Source organism: Cervus elaphus, chromosome 9 (assembly GCF_910594005.1).
Source record: "Cervus elaphus chromosome 9, mCerEla1.1, whole genome shotgun sequence".
NCBI lineage: Eukaryota > Metazoa > Chordata > Mammalia > Artiodactyla > Cervidae > Cervus > Cervus elaphus.
In genome coordinates, this window is record NC_057823.1 from 45,073,089 (window position 1) to 45,094,727 (window position 21,639).

Here is a 21,639-nt window from a genome sequence, read left to right on the forward strand (position 1 = left end):
CTCCCCATCTGAGAAATGGGCTCCCATATGGACAGTGGTCTGCTCCAGCCAAGCCCGTGGGCGGGGGGCTCCCAGGTGGATGGAGGCCGCCGCCCAGATTTGCATGTTGGGGCCGCTACCTTCCTAGAAGTTTCTCTCCCCTGCTCCCCGTTCTGGGCACGTCCTCGATGCCAGGCCTGGCTGGCATCCCCAGCTGTAACACGTGGCCATACTGTTCTCTCTGCACAGCCTGTTCCCACAGTCCCCTTGTCCTCCCCCACCTGGATGCCCCAGGTGCACCCCTGCCCATTTCCCAGGTGGGGAGATTGAGGCTCCAGGGGCCCCCACTCGCATGAAAGGCTGACTGGAGACCGGGGCACGTCCCCGGAACCTCGCAATCCGGAAATCCAGAAAGAAGTGCCTTTCATTGCTGACTTTGTGGTCAGGCTCTGTGACTTGTTTCTGGAAGTTTTATTAATATCTGTGTCGTGGGTGGGGGTGCTGCGTCTCTGCTGAGAGGGGACACACACCATTTGGAGGGGGTGGTGGCCAAGCGGGCAGATGTTTCTGCCCTGCCCAGAATCACTTCCCCAATTTCCTGCCGGCCGAGTGGGGCCCCTGCAGCCCTGGAGTGCTGACGGGAAATGAAAGGGCCGTGTGGCCCTGAGCCTGGGTTGGGGCGGGGCTGGCCCCAGGGGTCAGGTGCATGGGGAGGCCAACTTGTGGGAAGGGCCTGTCACCTTGTGGACACTATTAAGTTCCTGCTGTATACAGCAGCAAGCAAGACTGCCCTTCCCCCACCCTGCAGGGAGCTGCCTGGCTCCAGGGGTCCTGGCCACCCTTGAGTGGGATTCCTGCTGCCCCTCTTTCAGGCCAGGTCTCTCTTGGGTGCTCTGTGTCCCCAGCATCCAGTATGGACCTTCACATAGAGAAGGATGGGACTTACCTGGCAGTCCAGTGGTTAGGACTCAGTGCTTCACTGAATTGGGCCCAGTTTCAGTCCCTGGTGGGGGAACTAAGATCCTACAGGCCCTGCACCCCAAATGCACAGTGTGGGCCCCCCTCACAAGAAAACCAACACAGAAGGCGCTCAGTCATGGCTGTAAAATGGCCTGACCTGGCCCCAACCTGGAGAGCTGACACTGCTCTCCCTGGCTTCCTCCTCCTCTGCCCTCCTCCTCCTGAGCCCCTGCCACCCCCAGAAGGGCTGTGGGTACCGCACCAACTTCTGCTTACTGCCGACCTGCCACGATGGGTAAACTGAGGCAGACAGGGAGGGTTCCAGACTCCAGGTCCTTCTGCCCCACCCCACCTCCTCCCACAGCCTGGCCATGGTCCTGGCTTCATCCATCTGACCCTGCCCCTCAGGGTCTCTGAGGAGAGGGGGTGAGAAGGGGCAGAAGCGCACCCCCCAGGCAGGTGCTGCTGAACAGGATGGTTATAGCGCCCAGTGGCTCAGCAGCTGGTGGGGGCAGCACTATAGCCAGACCCAGACTGGTCCCCAGTGTGCATGCAGCCCCGCCCCCGCCTCCTTTTCCTGGGTGCAGAGTGGACATGAGGGGAGGGGCCGTGGGGATGTAGTGCACCCCGCCCCCAGCCCTCCTCCCAGCCTGTGCGTGGGCGGTTCTGTGAATGGGTCCGCGGTTGAGTGGTCCCCAGGGACCCAGCCAGGGCTTGGGCCCACCTGGCAACGGCTGCCCATGCTGAGTCATCCCTGGCCCAGGCCTCCCAGGGCCCAATAGATAATGTGAGGAGGGGCCTTACCTGCCCCGGGGGGGGGGGGCGGGGGATAAAGGGGCTGAGCTGTGATGGAGGACGCGCCAGATGGGTAGGAATCTAAGTTCTTCTTTAGCACCTGCTGTATACCAAGCCCACCCACTGTTACCTGTTTTGCCCTGGGGGCTGTCATCTGGGTGAGAATGAAGAAAGGAAAGAAACCGTCCCCCAAATAAGTGCAGAGTCATGTGACCCGTGACAGATGCTGGGGGTAGGGGGGACAGGGAGCATTACTCAGGATGTTGCCCTGGCTTGGGGGTCAGAACAGGAGCCAAAGAGGGTTTTAAGGATGGAGGGGGGGGACCCAGATGGGGGCACCAGCAATGCAGAGGCCCCAGACAGGACTAAGATGGGGACAGTGAGGGGCCAGCACTGGGGAGGTGCCAGGTGCCGGCATCCAGGGGGTCAGCCCCACCCACCCAGCCTGGCAGGTAGGAGGTCTGGCTTCTGATAGAGGCAGGGAGCCAAGGGCAGCCTTGGAACAGGGGAGACACAGCCTGATCTTGATGTAGAGATTGAAAGCTCCCGGGACCCTCCACTCTTGGAAGCTGCAGGGAAGTGTCATCTTGGTTGCTCTGAGGGGGGACATTGAAGGATTAAAAGCCAGCTGTGGGGCCTTCTCTGCTGTTTCACTGCAGTTTCACTTGGTTTACTGGAGGTATGATGAGTCAGTTTTTGTCCATACCCCAAAGGATATAGAAATAGGTGAGATTTATAATAATGGCCAAAAAAGGGAAACAAGCCAAATGCCCATCAGTGGTGAATGGATGAACGCATGTGTCCCTCCACACACCTGGAATATTTACTCAGCCACGAAAAGGAGAGAAGCCCTGACACTCACTATCACGTGGACAGACCCTGAGAACCCAATGCTCAGTGAAAAGCAGACACAGAAGGACACACAGGGTGTGATTGCACTGATGGGAAATGTCCGGAACTGGCAGATCCACAGACATAAGGAGTGGGCTCCTGGTTGTCAGGGGCTGCAGGGGAGGGGGTTCTGGTGAGGATAAGGTTTTTTTGGGGGGGGAATGGAAGGTTCTGGAACGAACAGAGGTGGTGGTTGCCGAACACTGTGCACAGAAGGCCCTTGAATCATTCACTGTAAAACAGCTAATTCTATAGTACGTGACTTTCACCTCCATAAATATTTTCTTTAACAATCCAGGATAAAGCAGGCGAGATTAAGGTGGCGCCCAGCCCTGCCTGTCGCCCGGCTCCTCCTCCATCCCTCGTCCCTTCCCTAACCCCCTCCTGGTCCTGTGCTCCCCATGGGGGTGGGGGGTCAGTGAGGGTAGGGTGGAGGTTCTGTTCCTGCCCCCACCCCCACCCCATTGCAGCCACGGGGGAAGCATCCTTCTCTGGTTCCCAGGAGCTGTGGTTGGACACAAGTGTGAAAACAGGCCTTTTTACACCTGCCCCCAGCTGTGGGCTCTCCAAGCAGCATCAGCGTCTGCCGGGGACAGAGTTGTCCTGCTCAGGACCTGGGGGCTCTCTGCGATCCCGAATCCTTCCAGTTTCTCCTGATTTGAGTCCCTGTCTCTGCTGTCCAAGGACACAGCCTCACTCCTAGAGTCCCCCTGCCGCCCGGTGGCCTCGTCCCTCCGAGACAGGGCCCCTCGGACTTTGGAGCCGCCTGGGTGGCAGGAGGGGGCCGAGCAGACACTGTTGAGGGGGCAAAGGTCCTCTCAGGGGCCCCGGGCGGACGGTCTCTTTATAGCTAGGGCCTCCTCAGCCTTGGGCCGGACACAGCCCTCGCCCTCAGCCCCGTGGGGACTGGGGACGTGGTGTCTGGGAGGGGTCTCCTGATTGTGGGCGGTCCTGGGGGCCCCTCCCCCCTGCACCAGGCCCCCTTGTGGGTTGATAGAGGCCTGTCCTCCTCTTCCAGGCTGGCAGGTGGTGCCCTGGCTCCTGAGGTGTCTGCTGTCCCCACAGGGCAGCTTCCAGTGAGGGAGGGTCCCACCCCAACCCCCACTCCCACCCCCAGCTCCAGCTAGGGCTTCTGGAGGCCTGGTCAGCAGCTGGGTGGTGGTGGTGGTGGTGGTGGAAATGCTCACCATTCGCCACAAACAAGAATTTCCTGTTTGCCCCTCGAGCACTTGGGGGAGGGGGAGGTTATCTCGCTTTTTCCTCCGCAGCCCCTCCCCCACCCACTACCTGAGCCTGGAGCCCCGAGCCTGCCTGGCTTTATCTGCTTCCTCCTGGACGCTGGCCCCTCCACCCTCCATGGGGCAGGTGGGGCGGGGGGGGGGGGGGGGGGGGGTGAGGTGGGTGGGGGGCGGGAGGGATCCCTCCAAAGATCCCCGCTCTGTACCCCCTCCAGCCTTCTCCCACACCTGTGCTGGACCCAGAGCTGGGCCCTCACGCTCACTGTCCCCCCTCCCCAGGGTGGTAAAGTGTCCACTGAGAAAGCTATATGGGGCGCCAGGCTTGTGTCTTTGCCTGAAAGGAAACTGAGGCTGAGGCCGGGGTCAGAGGATGAGGAGGGGCCAGGAAACTGCTTTCCAGGGGAGGGAGCACAGGTGGAAAGGCCCTGAGGTGAGCTCTGTGCCTTTTGCTCCAAAACCATGATGTGGTCCAAAGGGGCTAAGCAGAGGGAGGTAAGGGCCAGCAGTGACCACAGGGGAAGTATAGTCCTCGTTGGGGTGATGGGGAGACGGGAGACTGCAGGGCAGGGGAGGTCGGGACTGGGCTCTACCTGGTCTGTGCCTCAGTTTCCCTTCTGTGAAGTGGGTGGTGCTGAGTAGGGGGAAGATGGACCACGGGCAGCCAAGCCTTGGTAACTAGCCGACAGATGTGTTCCACCAATGGGGGGGGGGCCCACCACAGCCCAGAAAGGTGGGCCACGTGGCCATGTCCCAGTGACTCTGCCTAGCAGGTAGAAAATGGGAAGGGAGGTGTGCACTTGGGAGCATTTTTGGGGACCCCCAGCCCAGGCCCACACATCCACACCCACATCCTCAGGCTCCTGTGCCCCCTTCACAGATGGGGCTGGGGGAGGGCAGAATCTGAACCAGCGGGGCAGACCTAGGAACCCCGAAGATGCTTATCTGCCCAATCCTGGGCTGCAGGTGCCCCAGAGCATGGGTCATGCCCAAACATGTCTGGGATTTGGGAAAGGATGGGGGGAATCCTGTCCCCAAGTTGTGAGAAATCAAAGTCCATTTTAATGAGCACTTTTGAAGCAGCTGCTGTGTGCCCAATCCTAGACTCCTAGATGGGAAAACCGCCGACACTCTCCCAGGAGGACAGTGTGAGTCCACGCGGCTCAGTTGTGCAGGGGACAGGGTGTGGCGGGGTGGGGTACACAAGAGAGTCGCCCACAGTTGGCGGACCTGGTCCCAGTGAGAACGCAGCTGCAGATAGCCCTCCGGGATGACCTCAGCACAGAGACCTGGGTGACAGGGAAGCCTGGGGCAGAGAGCTCAGCCAGGGCCAGGCCAACATTCCAGGCCAGAGGAGCTGCCAGGTCAAAGGCCAGAGGTGGGACCACGGCCCCTGGCGGGCTTGAGAAGCTGCAGGAAGGCCGGTGAGAGGTCAGTGGGGAGGGCCCTGGCAGGTCCTCCAGGACCACGTGGCCGCAGGGAGGTGGGGTGCCCTCAGCTGGAGGAGGCCCCGTGATCACAGCACCTGTGGCCCCAGTGCTCAGCTTTGGGGAGGGAAGGGCCAGGCAGTTTATCTCCCGCTTCAGCCCCAGGGGGGTTTCCTGAGGTTTTGCCCAACCTCCAGCCTGGGTTTGCAGCTCTAGGCATGACAGCACCTCCTGGGCCCTCCGGAAAGGACCCAGGTGGGCCGGAGGCCTGGGCGTGGCCAGGGAGGTGTCCTGGCCCAGCTATGTGGCTTGAAAGCCTTGTGAGACCAGGTAATTGGGCCCAGCAGCTCATGGTGGCGGGGGAGGGGGCGGACACTGTCCACAGCTCCCCCTTGGCTGGGGCTTGGTGGGCTGCCTTGGCCAGCTGACCAGGGCAGGACACACCCCACAGGGGTGCGGAACTTGGGGCCAGAGCCCCATAAAGCTAGGCGGCCTTTACTGCCCGTCTTTGTTGTCGGCTGCCCACAGCAACAGCCATTAAAGCTGCCCCCTCTGCCGTCTGCCTGGGGACCTGCCCACCCCCTTTATGGCCTCTCATAATGCCCCGGCCCCGTGGGGGTCTGGCCATGCCACCACTGCCGCCCACTGTCTGGCCTGGGGGTTAGTGAGTGGACCCCCTCTAAGCTGGGCCGCCTGTGCAAGCAGCTGGTCTCTGCCCTGAAACTCCGTTTGCCCACCTGGAATACGGGCATCCTGATGGTGCCATGAGTGCTGGGTGAAGCTGTTGTACTTATCAACCACTGTCCCTGAAATATGGGGAAACTGAGGCAGGAGGGGTGCTCTGATCTCTTGTGGGGGCTAGACCTGGAAAGGACGGGGTTCATGCAGGGCCTCCCTGCATGAAGGGCCCCCCCTCCACTGGGGTTTGAATCTTACAGGAGGAAGTGTTGCCCCTTGTCAAGACAGGCTTGAGGTTGGGTGAACCCCATGTGAGCTTCCTGGAGCAGGTATGACAGCTGACTGGACGGGACGACTGGCCACACACCGGAGGCTTAGATCTACAGAGATCTTGGTCGTGGAGAACTAGTGGCCAGGGTCAGGCCATGGCAGGGCCCTGCTCCCTCCAGAAGCTCCAGAGGCGAGTCCTCCCGCCTCTTCCAGCTCCTGGGTCTCTGGGCGTCCCTTGGCCTGTGTCCGCATCAGCCCAGTCTCTGCCTCATCTCCCCATGTGTCTGCCTGTCTTCCTCTCATAAGGACCCCAGTCGTCCTACTGTGAAAACCCATCATGACTAATGACGTTGGCAGAGATGCCGTTTCTGCACAAGGTCCAGTCCTGAGGTTCTGGGTGGATGGAAATTTGAGGATGAACCCCCACAAGTCACTCTGGTCTTCTCTGCCCAGCCTGGCCCATGTCGCAGCTGAGCAATCAGGGTTCACTTAACGAGCATCTATTAAGCAACTGCTGTGTGCTCAGCCCTGTTTTAGACACCAGAAACAAAAACAGACAAACTCCTTGGGCAGACAGACAGGAGACCAGACCAGGGTGTGAATCACGGGCTCTGAGGAAGGGGTGAGGGGCCCACACAGTGCTGGGGGCTGTGTGGGCTGGAGTGGGGGTTGGGGCGGGGACAGCAGAGGGGCCCGGATGGGTGCATGCCTCTGGCCACCATAAATCAGTGCAGGAATGCAGCTGGCCGGCCTGGCTGGGCAGGGTGGAGACAAAGGCCGGGCCTAGACCACCCAGGGCTGGACTCCTAGCTCTCCCAGCCTGTTCCCTTCAGTCCCCGCATTGTCTCCACTGCACAGACTAGGAAACTGAGGCCCAGAGAGGGGCCAGATGGCTAACAGTAGCCTTCCCGAGGACCCTGCCTTCCCAGGCCCAGGGATGTCCCATGCCACGGGAGCTGGGCCTTACCCTGTTCTTAGGCCTTGATGACGGATTATCCCAGCTGGAGCTAATTGGTGGTTTCAAGGCCCCCCACCACAGTCCTGCTCGCCCTGTGTCCAGGCAGCCACGGGGGCACATTCCCTAGAGCTTAATTTGAAGCCTGCTATTTGCACTGCCCCTCCTCAGCAACCCCCACCTCCCCCCGCCCCCCACCGCCAAGCTTTGCTCTCTAATTACCTCTACTGGCTTCCCTGCCCACCAGCACCTGGGAGCTGACAGTTGAGACTAGGACACCCTGCCCTGCAAATACCGCAGACCTCCATAACTGGTGGACCCAGGCAATGGATGTGCAGGACAGAGCTCCTCAGAGTCCTGACTCTGTCCCAGGCCTGCCTCTGTGCCCTGCAGGAGCATACACACTGGCTTGGTGGACAGTGCCAGACATCCACCACCCTCATGGTGGCAATAGTCTGGGTGAGACAAATTGTGTCCCCCAAAATTATATGTTCAAGACTCAGCTTGAGCACATACCTGTGATCAGAGCATGACGCAGGAGTCGGGTATCTGCAGGTGTGAGCAGTTAAGGATGGGGATGAGATGGCCCTGAGCCAGTGAGTGGGTGCCCCATGGGAAGAGGGGACTTTGGACAAATCCCCAGGAAGAAGCCACGCAAGACAGAGGCAGAGACCAGGGTGGTGCAGCTGCAGGCTTGGGACACTTGGGCCCCTGCAAGCTGGGAGAGACGGAAGAATCCCCCTTAGAGCCATACCTTGACTCCAGATGGCTGGTCTTCAGAACCAGGCAGGAATAAATAAATATCCATGGTTTAAGCTGAGCGTGTGGTCAACTGCTACACCGCCCCAGGACAATGTCTCAGTGTCTTTGTCTGATGGCAGCGGCAGGCTCTTGCTGCCTGCTCAGCGGGACCTCGGCAGATGTTTGGATGCTGGGGGACAGGGACAGGGCCAGGGCTGAGCCCCTCTGCTGGCTCTCCTACTGGCAGTCCCCTCAACTAACTTTCCAGGTGACGTGAACATTCTGCCAGCTCCGGCACCCGCTAACCCATCCCCTCCCTGCCTTCACAGCTCTACGAACTGGACGCAGACCCCAAGAGGAAGGAGTTCCTGGATGACTTGTTCAGTTTCATGCAGAAGCGAGGTGAGGTCTGCCTGCCAGGAGGATGGGCCCTGCTGGCCACAGCCTGGGGCAGATGTGTCAGAAAGTGAGCTCCCCATGGCTGGAGGCATCCAAGAGATGTCTGAGGAGGAGACATAGCCCTGCCATGGTGGCAAGCATCTGAGAGAAGAGGCACCGTCCTGCCATGGGTATCTGACAGAGGAGGCCCAGCCCTGCAGGTCTGGTTGGGGAGGCACAGCTGTGAGAGTATAAGGGGTATGTCCTTGGGTGGGGGGGAGGGTCTTGAGACCCCAACCCAGAAGTGACAGTGCAGGCTTCCTCAAACCTTGCTGCTCCCAGGATCCCCCACAGCAGGCCAGCCTCTGTGTGGGGAACAGGGTTGGATTCCCAGGAGGGCAGGCGCTGGGTGGTGGGCAGAAGCTCCTGGCAGACTGGAGACTGGCCTTCCTGCTGCTGCAATTGGTGGGAGGTTTGGGTCCCTGCTCCCACCTGGGGCCTCAGTTCCTCAGTCTGTGAGATGGGCCACCTGCACCCCCTGCCGTGTGGTGGTCAGTGCCCACATGTGCTGAGTGCCAGGGCCACAGTTATTATGCAAAGACAGGGTACCAGGCCCGAGCCACCTCTGCCCCCCAACCCCACCCCCGGGGTCTGGCAGATGCCAGACACAGCCTTGCAAACAGGAGATGACCAGGGACAGAGGCCAGGCCTAGGGGGCATTCAGGGACAGCCAGGCCCAGAGGACCCCCAGTACCCCCCTGCCCCCAGCTCAGAGCTCCAGCCAGATGCAGATCCTAGGAGTACCCACTGCAGTGTGGGCTCAGTTCCCTGATACCCCCATACCCCCACTGTTCAGGGAAGGAAACTGAGGCCTGGAGAGGCAGGAAGGGGTGGGGCCGGTATGGGCTGCAGGGGCCTGGCAGCTTCTTTGTCCAGGGCCCCTGCCTGCCTCTCCCTGCTAGCAGCTTCTGTAAACACAGGCCCAGGCCGGAAGGGAAGGAGATGAAAGGGGAGGGGGCTGCGGCCTCCGCATTAACCCCTCCTGTACCGGGGTAGAGGAGTCCAGCCCAGCCCAGTTATCTTCCAGCCCAGCCAGGCCTGCTGCCCCCTGTGCAGTCAGAGAGCTCCCACCCCACCCTTTATCAGCCCGGTCCACACCTACCAGAGCCCCCCACTGACCCCCAACCATGGGGCTCCAAGCCCTTAGGCCCAAAGCCCATCCACTCTGCCTAAGACTGGGTTTCTGGTGTCCTGGAGGCATGGAGGGAGTATGCTGAGCTGCTCTGGAGTGGGGTGTCAGTGAGGCCAGGTTCTCTGAGGCCCCAGCTCCTGGCCACTCAGACTTTCAGGGTCTGTGTCCAGCCCTGCCTCCCTCACCAAGCCAGGTGCTCCTGAGGACAGGAAGCAACAAACTCCTATGCATCCCTCAGAACCCAGCTCCAAGGCCCTGCTTTCCCACCTTCCTATTGAACCCTCCTGTCTATAATTGGGATGGAGGGCTTTGGGGCTGAGAATCTGGATAACACGTCCTGCATCCCACAAGCCCCTTCCCGTCACTTCAGGGGGAAAGTAATTCCCGCTTCCCCTGCCCCCATCACAAAGTCAAAAAGTCTCTAACTGGATGGTTCTCCAGAGTCTCCAGGGCTAGAAGTGGGGGAGGGGCCCTGCCTGCACCCCACCCTCCTGCTGTTTCCTTGACGACCTCTCCACCCTTCCTTATCACCCCCCTGCCCGCCTCCATCAATGCCTCTCTGTGCTCACCCAGCTCCACGTCTTCTATAAACATCCGCCTGCTGCTGAGCCAGGGCCCGGGGTCCCGGGAGAAGCCCAACTCAGAGCCTAACTCAGCATCCCGGGTGGGCCAGGCGGGCGCTGGGGGTGCCACTGACACCTGGTGTTGCTTGTCTCTCTCCTTGGGCTGGAAAATGAAGTGGGGGGATCTGAGGCCCATCTTACTCCACCTCCGCCAGGCTGTGTTTGTTCCTTGGGGATTTGGCGACTTAGGAAGCAGCCAAGGTTGGCAGGAGGTGGTTCTGAGATGTCCCGCTGGGGCTGGGGAGTGGGGAGTGGAAACCAGGGTCCCAGGTCCAGAGCACCATGGTGGGGGCGGAGGGAGCGGGAGCCAGATTCCATCTCTGCAGGGAGGGCAGGCCTGCCCTCAGGGCTGCGATTGGATGGGGGCCCAGCTGCCTTCACTGTTTACTGACACCTGCTGTATGCCAGGCTGGGCATGGGGTGGGGGTACTTCATGTGAGCAAGATAGTGTGGGGGCCACAGAGAGTAAACCTGTAATTTCACTGCCCAGGGGAGAAGTATAATTGGGGGCTTCTCCACCGTCAGCCAGAAAGGTGCCAGGCAGACTGACTGAGACCTAGGGGCTCCCTTGGCTGGGAGGCACATGTTCAGGGGCTCAGACCATCAGGGTGGGCAGAAGTGGGGAGAAGGCCTGTCTGCAGGGAGGGGCCCCTCTCCCCTGGCTGGCCCATCTCTCTGCTATCTAAACTGCAAAGTGGATTAACCAGCCGTGCTTCCCCACTGCAGAGCCCCAGGGGACCTGGAGGGAGCCGGCCTTGGGGAACACGGCGGAGTTGTTTTGGCAGCTGTCGGTTGTAGAAAGAATAACAGAGGCTGTATTTCTCATGCTGGGCCCCCAGGTTGGCCCTGCAGCACCTCCTCATCCCCAGATGAGCAGCATGAACCCAGATCACTGATGGAAATACTGAGACACAGCCGCCTCGGGGCTCTTGCAAGCTGGGGTCTGACCCAGTGACCCTGCCCCCAGCGGATGCTGGGTGCCACACTGGCTGGGGCAGGGATGCTTCTTTACCCCCTATAATGCCAGGGGCAGCCCTCCAGAGGGCCAGCTGCCTTGGGTCAACTGTGCCAAGGGTACCCACTCTCACTGATGCATTGGGCGCCACCTCAAGTGACAGCACCCGCCTCTCCACAGGGACACCTGTGAACCGCATCCCCATCATGGCGAAGCAGGTACTCGACCTGTTTATGTTGTACGTGCTGGTGACGGAGAAGGGCGGCTTGGTGGAGGTCATCAACAAGAAGCTGTGGCGGGAGATCACCAAGGGACTGAACCTGCCCACGTCCATCACCAGCGCTGCCTTCACACTGCGCACCCAGTAAGTGCCCGCTCACGCTAGGCAGAAAGGACCCTAGGTAGAAAGGACCACAGAGCAGGGGGTCACGGAAAGTCCCGGCCTTTAGGCCCTGCCAGTTGAGTGCTCAAGGATTAGCAGGTGGTGGTCATGGGGATGGGACGTGCTGCAGGACAGGCATCGTGACAGAGGGAACAGCATAGGTGAGGACAGGGGCCCAGAGGACCAGTGGGCATCCAGGCAGGGAGGTGGGGCTTGGCTTCATGCAGACCCCTAAGGTGTCCTGAGTGCCATCCTGCCTCTTGTCCCTGCCCACAGGTATATGAAGTACCTGTACCCCTACGAGTGTGAGAAGCGTGGCCTCAGCAACCCCAACGAGCTCCAGGCAGCCATCGACAGCAATCGGAGGGAGGGCCGGCGCCAGAGCTTTGGGGGCTCCCTCTTTGCCTACTCGCCGGGCGGGGCTCACAGCATGCTGTCCTCGCCCAAGCTGCCTGTGTCCTCCCTGGGCCTGGCCGCCAGCACCAACGGCAGCTCCATCACCCCAGCCCCCAAGATCAAGAAAGGTGAGGGCTGCGCAGGGCTTGGGGCCTGATCATGACTCTGCTTTAGCCTGGCAGTATGACCTAGGGATGGGGATGTCTCTTTCCCTTTCTGGGTGACCAAGTCAAGATAGGCCCCAAAGTGGGTGTGGAAGAGGGCTACCTACCCACCAGTGGTACGTCTGTGGCAGACATTACTAGTCAACTGCTGTTCCTTCAACCTTGGCCCATGGCAGGCAGACATCTCTAATCAATTTGTTTCCCCTAAACCTGTGCCCTTGGCGTATATCACAAATCAATAGTTGTTACCTCCAATTCTATGCCAAGTCGGAGAAGGCAAACCATGCCCAATTTTCCTATCCTTTGCCTGTGGCAGACATTGCTAATTAATCACTCTTTTACTGTAGCATTTGTCCAGGCTGCTGCCTGTGGTTATCTCTAGTCCCTTGATGTGACAGACATTGCTAGTTGATCACTGTATTCTCTTCCCTTTGAACTTTAGAATTCTTCTGAACACACGGTCCCAGTGTGGGTCATCAAACTGACTGTAACCAACCACCCTTGGAGCTATTGCTCAGTGCTCACTGGCCCTTTCTGAGCCTAGCTCTTGTTATGGGTAAAGTGCAGGAGATTATACCTTTGTGGAGTTGTTGGGGACCTTGGGTGTGTAAAATGCGCAGCGTGCAACACCCTAGACCCCATCCGTGGCAGATATCACCAGTTGATCATCGAGCCTCTGAATCCTTCCTAACACAGAATCACAACAGCTCATGTGGTGGCCTGGCCTCAAGCAGGCTGGTGCACTGTCCAAGGTCCCGTTTCTCATCTGCCACACGAACTGGGACTCCCTACGTCACAGGCTTAGCCCAGGGATCCAGGATGATCCTCCCAGCACCCTGAGAATTCAGGGCTGGTCAGATCTAAGGTGAAAGAGATCTCGCCAGTGTCAGCTCCCTCCAACCTCTATGGGCCTCTGTTTACCCCGCCCCAGCCTCGGGGAGTCACAGCCATACCTGTGAATGTCATTAGGCATCCGTTCTCTGCGAGCCCTGTGCTGGAGCTCAGGAGGACAGTGGGGGACAAAAGAGAGCTCCGAACCCAATGGAGCTCATGAGGGAGCTGGGAAAAGATGGTTGTAATGGGTCCGAGGGGCTACTTGGAACCAAGAGTAGCAGAGATGGCTGCAGAGACTCCAGGGCAGAGGGGCTGGCAACTGCAGAAGTTGGAATGGGGTCCATCCTGGAGAGGCAGTCTCCGGCCACTAGAGAGAGACTCAAGAGGAAGAATTGGGAGAAGAGAGAGTGGGTCATAGTGGGACCAGTGAGTGGGAATGATGGGGTTGTTTGTTTCAACCGCTGGAGAGGGGAATGGTCCAGAGCTGGTTCTGGGCTTGGGCTGCATGCGTTTGATTTCAGCTCAACTTCTCTTCAGCCTAGTGGCCTCAGGAAAGTTATCCATCCTCTCTGAGCCTTGGTTTTCTCAGCAGTAAAGTGGAGAAGAGGGTGTCTAGGTAGAAATGGGGTTGATGGGATGGTTCACATTAAGTGCTTTAGACAAGATGTGGTGAGCTCTGGTTGTAATTAATATTGTATGTGTATGTAACATGTGCTACTATGGTCTCTGTATGATACTACTTAATGATGCCAAGCAGTACTGTATACTGTAACTATCATTAGTATTGTTACCATTATGGTGGTATCTGATGTCAGCCTGAGAGTAGAAAGGCTCTTAGCACTTGTGTTTGTTCCAAAACCTGTCCACTTCATCCCTTGAGAGGAAGTGAGCACCCCATCAGGGGAGGTATTCAAGGAGGCACCTTCCTGCCTTGTGTGGGAGGCAGGGACTAAGCTACCTCCATTCCCTTCTGGCCACCAACTCCTCTTCTCTCCTGTCCAGAGGAGGATGCAGCCATCCCCATCACAGTCCCCGGCCGCCTGCCAGTCTCCCTGGCAGGTCACACCGTGGTGGCGGCCCAGGCAGTAGCAGCCCAGGCGGCCGTGGCAGCACAGGCGGCTGCCCTGGAGCAGCTTCGGGAGAAACTGGAGTCTGGGGAGCCTCCCGAGAAGAAGATGGCCCTGGTGGCAGAGGAGCAGCAGCGGCTGATGCAGCGGGCACTTCAGCAGAACTTCCTGGCCATGACAGCACAGCTGCCTATGAGCATCCGGATCAACAGCCAAGGTACCACCCCGGCACTCAGACCCTCTGTGCTTCTTGCACAAGAGAAGGGCCTCATAGCCAACATATGTAAAGAGTGCCTACAGATCAAAAAGAACAAAAGGTAAACAGACCAGTACAAGGAATGGGCAGCTGGGACTCATCATGCATACTCAGTCGTATCCAACTGTGCAACTTCTTGGGCTATAGACTGCCAGGCTCCTCTGTCCATGGGATTCTCCATGCGAGAATACTAGAGTAGTTTACCATTTCCTCCTCCTGGGGATCTTCTCAACCCAGGGATTGAACCCATGTCTCCTGTGGCTCCTGCATTGGCAGATGGATTCTTTGCCACTGAGTCACCTGGGGAACACAACGTATAAACTAGTAGGAAAAACTGTTTAACTCCATCTCTTTGGGGCTCTGCAAGTTAACTAGGGGATTCCATTTTTCATCCATCAGAGTTTAATAATATCAAATGTTGGTCAGGATGTGGTGGAAATGGGCCCCCTTGGTCCTACTGGTGGATGTGTAAACAGGTGACAACTTGGCAGTCTTTTTTTGGCTGTGCCTCGGAGTATGTGGGATCTTAGCTCCCTAACCAGGGATCAAACCTGTGCCTGCTGCATTGAAAGCATGGAGTGTTAACCACTAGACTACCAGGAAAGTCCAAGGGGGAATCTTTTTTAAAGATAGAAGATGTACTTGCCCCAGAACTGGGTGATTCTGCTTGGTATCTAAAGCAGAGCTGATGCAAGGGCTCTAGGAAACTCAGTGTCCAAGGATGTTCACTGAAGATGTTTGCACGATGTCCCTAGTGTGTCCATCAGTAGGGGAATGAATGAACCAAGGCTGGACTACTCTGGCCATTAAAAAGAATGACATGATTTGGGCTTCCCCGGTGACTCAGACAATAAAGAATCTGCAATGCAGGAGATCCAAGTTCGATCCCTGGATTGATAAGATCTCCTGGAGAAGGGAATGGCAACCCACTCCAGTATTCTTGCCTGGAGAATCCCCATGGACACAGAAGCCTGGCGGGTTACAGTCCATAGGGTTGCAAAGAGTCAGGCATGACTGAGTGACTGAGCACAAACACACTTCTTAAGACTTGTAATCCTGCTGTACACCTGAAAAACTTAGCACTGTAAATCAACTAAACTCCAATAAAAATTATTAGAAAAAGACTTCCCTGGCAGTCCAGTGGCTAAGACTTTCCACTTCCACTGCAGGGGGCACGGAGACTTCCATCCCTGGTTGAGGAGCTAAGATCCCACCTGCTTTGCAGTGAAGCCAAGAAATTTAAGAAAAAAAAATTTTTTTTTAATTATTAGGGGAAAACAAGAGTTATAATCATGCAAAAAAACAAATTTGAGACAAATACATTCTTACTCAATAAGTATTTAATGCCTACTGTGTGTGTTGCTGAGAGATCAGGTCTGAAGCTCTGTGAAGCTTCACATCTGGTGGAGATGACCCACATGATACAGCTCATTGCAAGGGGGCTGGTTTATGGTGACAAAGGGTGTTTTTTCTTCTTCCCACAGCCTCCGAGAGCCGCCAGGACTCGGCTGCGAACCTGACCAGCACCAACGGCAGCAACAGTATTAGCATGTCAGTAGAGATTAATGGAATCATGTACACAGGTAGGCTAGCCTGGCGCGCATGCCCACCTTGACCATGTCTTTCCAGAGTCCTGGTTGCCCCTCGGGTGTGGCTGGCTTGAGCCCAGAGCTCTTCCCTCATGAGACTAGAGTGTGAGCGATAGTCTGTGTCTTATACTTAGGCAGGTGCTCAGCAAGTACTAAGTAAGTGCTCAGCATGGTCATATCACGTGTTGTGTACTTCAAAAATAATGTGGTCAGACCCATGACTCCTGTAGGCCACCAGGTGGCGATGTTGACATAGAACAGCTCTGTTTCTGTAAAGACCCCATGAGGGGAGGCTTGAGGAGGTGGTGGTGTCCTGGGAGAGAGGGACTTTGCTGGGAATCGCTCAGGAATCGCTCGCTCCTGTCATGTGACCTTTTACATTCTCCACGACTTGTCTCTCCTCCTGTCCTTGCACCAGGAGTGCTATTCGCCCAGCCACCGGCCCCCACGCCACCCTCCGCTCCCAGCAAAGGTGGAGGCGGCAGCAGCAGCCGGGGAGGAAACAGCGGGACCAACAACAGCAGCAGCAGCAGTGCAGGCAGCCAGGCAGGTCCAGCAGGGATGTCTGCACCCCCCACATCTACCTCAAACAACTCATTGCCTTAACCGCAACACTCCCCACCCTGGGAACCTGCCAGATTGGGCAGGGGGTCCAGGTGGGCCAAGCAGGGGCTGGGATGGCGGAAGATACGGGTGGGGAGGGGAGGTATCCACAGAGGAGCGACAGCTTAACGCCAAAAAGAAAAGAAAAATATATATACATATATATATATATATATATATATAAAGAAAATTTAATAAAACAGGGGAAAACCAAGGAACACTTGAATTACTCAGGTTTCGGACATTCAGAGATGAATTGTGAGAATATCAAAGGAATTAGAAATGAGGGAGGCAAATGTTTACTAGGGCTCTCCTGCAGCCCTGGTGGACCCATGTGGACTGGTGTCTGGTTTCAACAGGCCAATCCTGTTTACCTCATACATCCCTGCACTGTGTTTTTTCATTTTTATCTGTTTTTTTCTTTGCTTTTTTTTTGTCCGTTTGTCACACACTCACCACACCCAGCTCCTTGTGTTGAATGAAACCCCTGAGCCAAGATCAGTTGAATTTTGTTGTTGTTGTTGCTTTCGGGAATTTGTTGTTGTTTTTTTAAAAGAAATAGTGAAATTCAAACTCTATAGGGTTTTTAAGAGGTTTTAGGGGTTTTGTTTTGTAAATATTCTATTTTATTCTTGGGGGAGGAATCAAACCTAGGAAAAGGATATATATATCTATATATTTGTGTTCATTCAGGGAAACTGGACTTGAAAAAGAAAAAAAAAAAAAGGCCAAAAAAAGTAATACCCTTTATTTTTCCCATGACTGATTTGGGTTCGGTTGTGCATTTCCTGTGGTGCAGTGGGCCCAGGACACTGGATGCCTGGGCTGGAGTCAGCAGAGCCGATGAACTCAGGTGGTGTGGGCTGGGCTGGGCTGGGCTGGGGGGTGCTTGGCGGGGTCCTGGGGGAAGAGGGGCAGGGATGCTGAATGCTAGATGTCACCGGACTTGTGTTTCAGGCTGGGCTCCTCAGTCAGGAGCCCTGAAGTCTTAACTCAAAAGGAGAAATTGCTGGGGTGGGGGGTGCTCCCCCACCAGCCCCAGGCTCCTGTCTCAGGGATGAACACAGCCTGGGGGTGCCGTGTCCGGGGACGCCGTGTCTGGAGGTGCCATCCGGGGACACCGTGTCCGGGGATGCCGTGTCCGGGGATGGGGGTGAGCCGGCCTTAGCTCAGGGCGGGGTTTCTGGGGCCATGGCACCCTGAACCCCCTCACCCCACCCCACTCCCGTTCTCATCTCTTTAACTTTGTCCCTCTATACTTACTGGGAGCCCTGCAGTGACTCAAGGAACTACACACAGGCCGAGGGGGGGGGGGCCCGCCCTCCTACCCCCCCACCAACCCTGTTCCCCAGGTCAGAAGGCAGGCATTGGTGGGATGCAGCTGGGGTCGGGGGCGCCGGTAAGATGTGGCACGCAGCCTGCACATCCGTCCGCCCTAAGCCCAGGCGCGCTTTTGGGCCGTTTCCTTCCGTCCTCAGGACCAGGTAGTGTTGGGTGGGGCTGTGCCTCCCTCCCGCACGGCAGTGCTTTTTCACGTCCCTCTGAGGGTGGGGATGGGCTGGGAAGAACGCAGCTGTTCCCAGGTGAGCCTGGAAAAACTAATTGGACCCCGGGAGCCCGACCTAACGAGCCTGGAGGGGCGGCGGGGCTCCGCCAAGCAGCCTGCTCTCTCCCAACCCAGGTTTCATCTTGTTGCCTTGGAGACCTTGGGGGTGGTCCTGAGCCCCCAGTCTCGCCGGGTTTGCCTTCCTGTGGGGTGAGGTGTGTCTCTGGGAGGGAACCCATTTCTTTGGTGTATCTCAGGGTCGCTGACGCCCCCCACCCTCCCAGGAGAGGGTGGGGCAGGGCTTGGGCCTTTCTTCCTGCTTCTGGAAGGGTCTCCCCTCCTGTCGTCTCCCACTGCAGCGGCACAATCATTGTGGGAGGGGGATCCTTTTGTTCCCAGACACAATCTGCCCCCCTTGTTTGCCACCCCCCTCTCCCTCTGCTCTCCCCTCACCTGACCCTGGGAATGTGGGCGGCTGCCCTCTGCCCCCCACCCGCTTCCTGCCGGCCTTGTAGAGGGGGTTGTCTGCTGCGAGTTTCTTTCTACCTCAGGTCTGACTCTTGATGCCAAAACCCCCGCCTGGGTGCCCACCTCCCTAGCCCCCAGCTCAGGGTCCCACGCGCGCATGCTGTTGCATCGACGTATATAGCGGGGCCCCGGCATCGGGGGACAGAGCGTCTTGCGGGCAATGGGCCAACCCCCCTATCCCCCGCATCTGACTCAGGGTGTGCCTGTGGTGCTGGGCAACGCTGATGATTGTAGGGGAGGGAGCATGGGCCCAGGAGAGGGGGACCCACCGGCCATGGAAATAGCAGGGGGTCCCGGGGCCAGGAGGGACTTCGCCCTCCAAGGGGCCCTGCCTCTGCCTAGGTCGCTCCAATCAGTACCCCCACACTCCCAGCCCCACCGCTGCCTATCGGTGTGGGTTTCTGGGGTGCACTTAGCACCCCTTATGCAAACCTGGGGGGACCGGGGTTGAGTGCTGTTCATTCCTGAACAGGTGGGGCTTAGCAGCATGCCTTGGATGGGGGCCCCCAAACTCAGGGTGGAGAGGGGCTCGAGGGGTACCCCTGCTCTGCTGATGCTTGTGGACGGGCTGCTTCTAGAACCTTCCTTGTGACCTCCAAACTGGCCGCGGGTCTGTAGCTGTCCAGCTGGGGGTGGGCGGGGGTGGGGGGCGGGCACGGGGGTGGCGGGTTGGTTTGTAATAGTTGTGCGTTTGTACAGTCACTTTTCTCACTGTTAGCATTTTTGCCCACCACCATTTTTTTTCCCTTAATTTTGCTTCTGCATTTTTTTCTTGGCAAACACGACTTCAGCCTTTCATGCCTGACTTGTGAAATTTCAGTTTCTCTGGGGTTTGTCAGAAGGCGTGGGGAGCACGCCTGAACTCAGGTTAAAGGGAAAAAAAAACTTCCAATAAAAAGACGTAAAACTACTCTCTACCTCTGGCCGGGCTCAGCCTGTCGTACCTTGGCTGCGGCAGGGCAGCCCGTGACGATTTATTTCAGTTTTTGCAGGATATTCAGGTATTAAAAGGAAGGGGGGAAAAAAGACAAAAAAAAAAAAGTGTGATTTTGAAATTTAAAGGAACACTGAAAGTTTACATTTTATAACATTATTATGCAGATTGTATTTAAACTTCAGAAATATTTAAGACAATTGTAACCCTGTAAAGCTGATGAAATATTAAAACAAGACAAAACACTTCTGACTTTTAACAGAAAACTGCTCCTCTGGTGGTTTTTTTTGGGCGTCGCCCCACCCCTACTCTGCTCCTGGTGGCAGGAGGCTGAGGGCCTGATGGTGAGGTCCCCCAGCAGGGACTGTGCCCCCCATGGCCACTAAGCCACGTCCCCCTTGTCCTCCAGTGGGTGCAATGGTGGGGGGAGGAGGGGACAGTGGATGGCCCACCCCCAAGCCAGCAGTGCCTGGCCCTTGTGGGTGAAATGTAGGGACCCCCACACACCCACCAGAAGGAGCCCAAGCAGTCTTGGCAGCCATATGGGTCCACCCTGACCCACCCCCCAGACTTCCGGCTGTGGTTCAGTGCACACTTCTACACTTGACCTGAGGACCCAAAGTAAGCAGACCAAGAGTCAGACTCAGCCCTGGGACCCTTGGGCTCAACACACCTGGAAGGGAAGCCCGTGTGCATTTTCTGAGCATCCTTTCTTCATCCGCCTCTCATCCCCACCCCATGAGCAGAGGACCTAATGGCCTCAAGGTCAGCATGGCCGAATGGTGGGTAGGACTGGCCTCTTGCGACCTGGTTCCCCGGCATCGGCTGGCCTGGGCCGGTCCCTCCTGCCTGGGTCAGCCCCCAAGTCTGCGCTGAGTGAGGAAAAACAATTCACTCCTGGTGCACGCGCCTCCCCATAGCCCATTCACGTGGTCCCAGCCTCTGCGAACCAGGGGGACCTGCAGAACTCAGAGGACAGGGGTTAACCCACCTGTCTCTCAGAGCCCCCCTGCCCTCCCCCACCACGGAGGTAAAGGAAAAGTGATTTTTTTTTTTTTAAAGGCCCTCTGGGCAAACTGGATCGGCCAGTCCAGCATCTTCATTCCTCTGAAGAGGCCCAGAGAGGGGCCCAGAGGCCGTGAGGTTACACAGCCCCGAGGCCGGGGAGGGAAGCAGGGAGGGTGTCGGGCCCCACCCCCTCCTCCCCAGCCTCTCAGATCCCCGCGGAGCCTCCCACTCCGTGCCTGTGAGTAGGCCGGGGAGCCTCCCTGGAGGTGAAACTCAAAACCACGTCTGATCAGCAGAGTCGCGGGAGCCAGCCCGAAGCCCGAAGAAGAGGGCTTTCGCTTGAGTCATCAGCCTTCCGCAACGCCATTAGTGCACTTAGCAGGCTAGGCGCTGGATTTGAGCCTGGGTTCCCGGTCCCCGCCCCCAACCCACAAGACCCCCTCCCCCAGGCTCCGGCTCCAGGTGGGCAGGGCGGGAGACGGAGCAGTGCGTACCCTGAGCCTGCAAAGAGAAGGCACTCAATACCCGAGTAGGGAATAAAGAACGGGGTTGGGGAGCTTAGACCCAGAGCTGTTCTGTAGACCTCTGTGCCTCGGTTTCCCGTTCTGCCCCGCCCCTACCCTTAAGTCTTCAGGCCTAGGAGTGTTAGTGGATCTGGGACGGGGCGCCAGGCTGGCACCAAGGAGGTCTGGCGACTGGGTGGTCCGAGAGGCCCCCAAAGTGTGGCTTTTGTCCTGGCCTTCTGACACAACTGGTCTGTCCTCATTCCGGAACCAGGCTGGGGGTGGGGTGACCTCTGACCTCACACATCAGCCGGGCTGAGCTGGGTCCCCCGGGAGGGGAGGAGGGGAAAGGGAAGGAGGAAAGGGAGGGGGCCCAGGACTGCACCGCAGCTGCCTGCCCTCCAGCGGAGCCCTGGCCTACCCATGCCTGGGCTTCCACGTCTTCGACTTCTGTTTGTAACGGGTCCCCCTGCGACCCGCACCTACAGGGCCCACCTTTTCTCCTGGAACCCCGTTGCTTGGCAACTTAGCCAGGGGAGACCTCCCCAGAGGAGCATGCAAACCCAGCGTTCAAATCAGCATTCCTGACTGGCCCCTGGGGAAACTGAGGCCCAGAGCTGGGCAGTGACTTGCCCCACTGCTCAGAAGGAGGACCGGGTTCAAGCCCTGAGTTGGTGGTTGGAAAAAGGCCACCTTGGTCCACCCCTGGGAGCTTCAGGGTGTCACCATTCTCAACTGGGGTTCCACAGA

General features: G+C 57.8%; 1 protein-coding gene across 5 annotated transcripts in view; it reads left to right on the forward strand.

Moving 5' to 3' along the window:
- Positions 1 to 19,644, forward strand: part of ARID3A (AT-rich interaction domain 3A) — a 35,596-nt gene extending 15,952 nt beyond the window's left edge. For all 5 annotated transcript variants that reach the window (XM_043912615.1, XM_043912613.1, XM_043912616.1 and 2 more), the window contains exons 4-9: positions 8,261 to 8,333; positions 11,260 to 11,443; positions 11,738 to 11,985; positions 13,858 to 14,139; positions 15,663 to 15,761; positions 16,186 to 19,644. In XM_043912615.1, the coding sequence (XP_043768550.1) occupies positions 8,261 to 8,333; positions 11,260 to 11,443; positions 11,738 to 11,985; positions 13,858 to 14,139; positions 15,663 to 15,761; positions 16,186 to 16,373 (1,074 nt within the window). In that variant the 3' untranslated portion in view covers positions 16,374 to 19,644. The remainder of the gene's footprint in view (positions 1 to 8,260; positions 8,334 to 11,259; positions 11,444 to 11,737; positions 11,986 to 13,857; positions 14,140 to 15,662; positions 15,762 to 16,185) is intronic.
- The last annotated feature ends 1,995 nt before the right edge of the window (positions 19,645 to 21,639 follow it).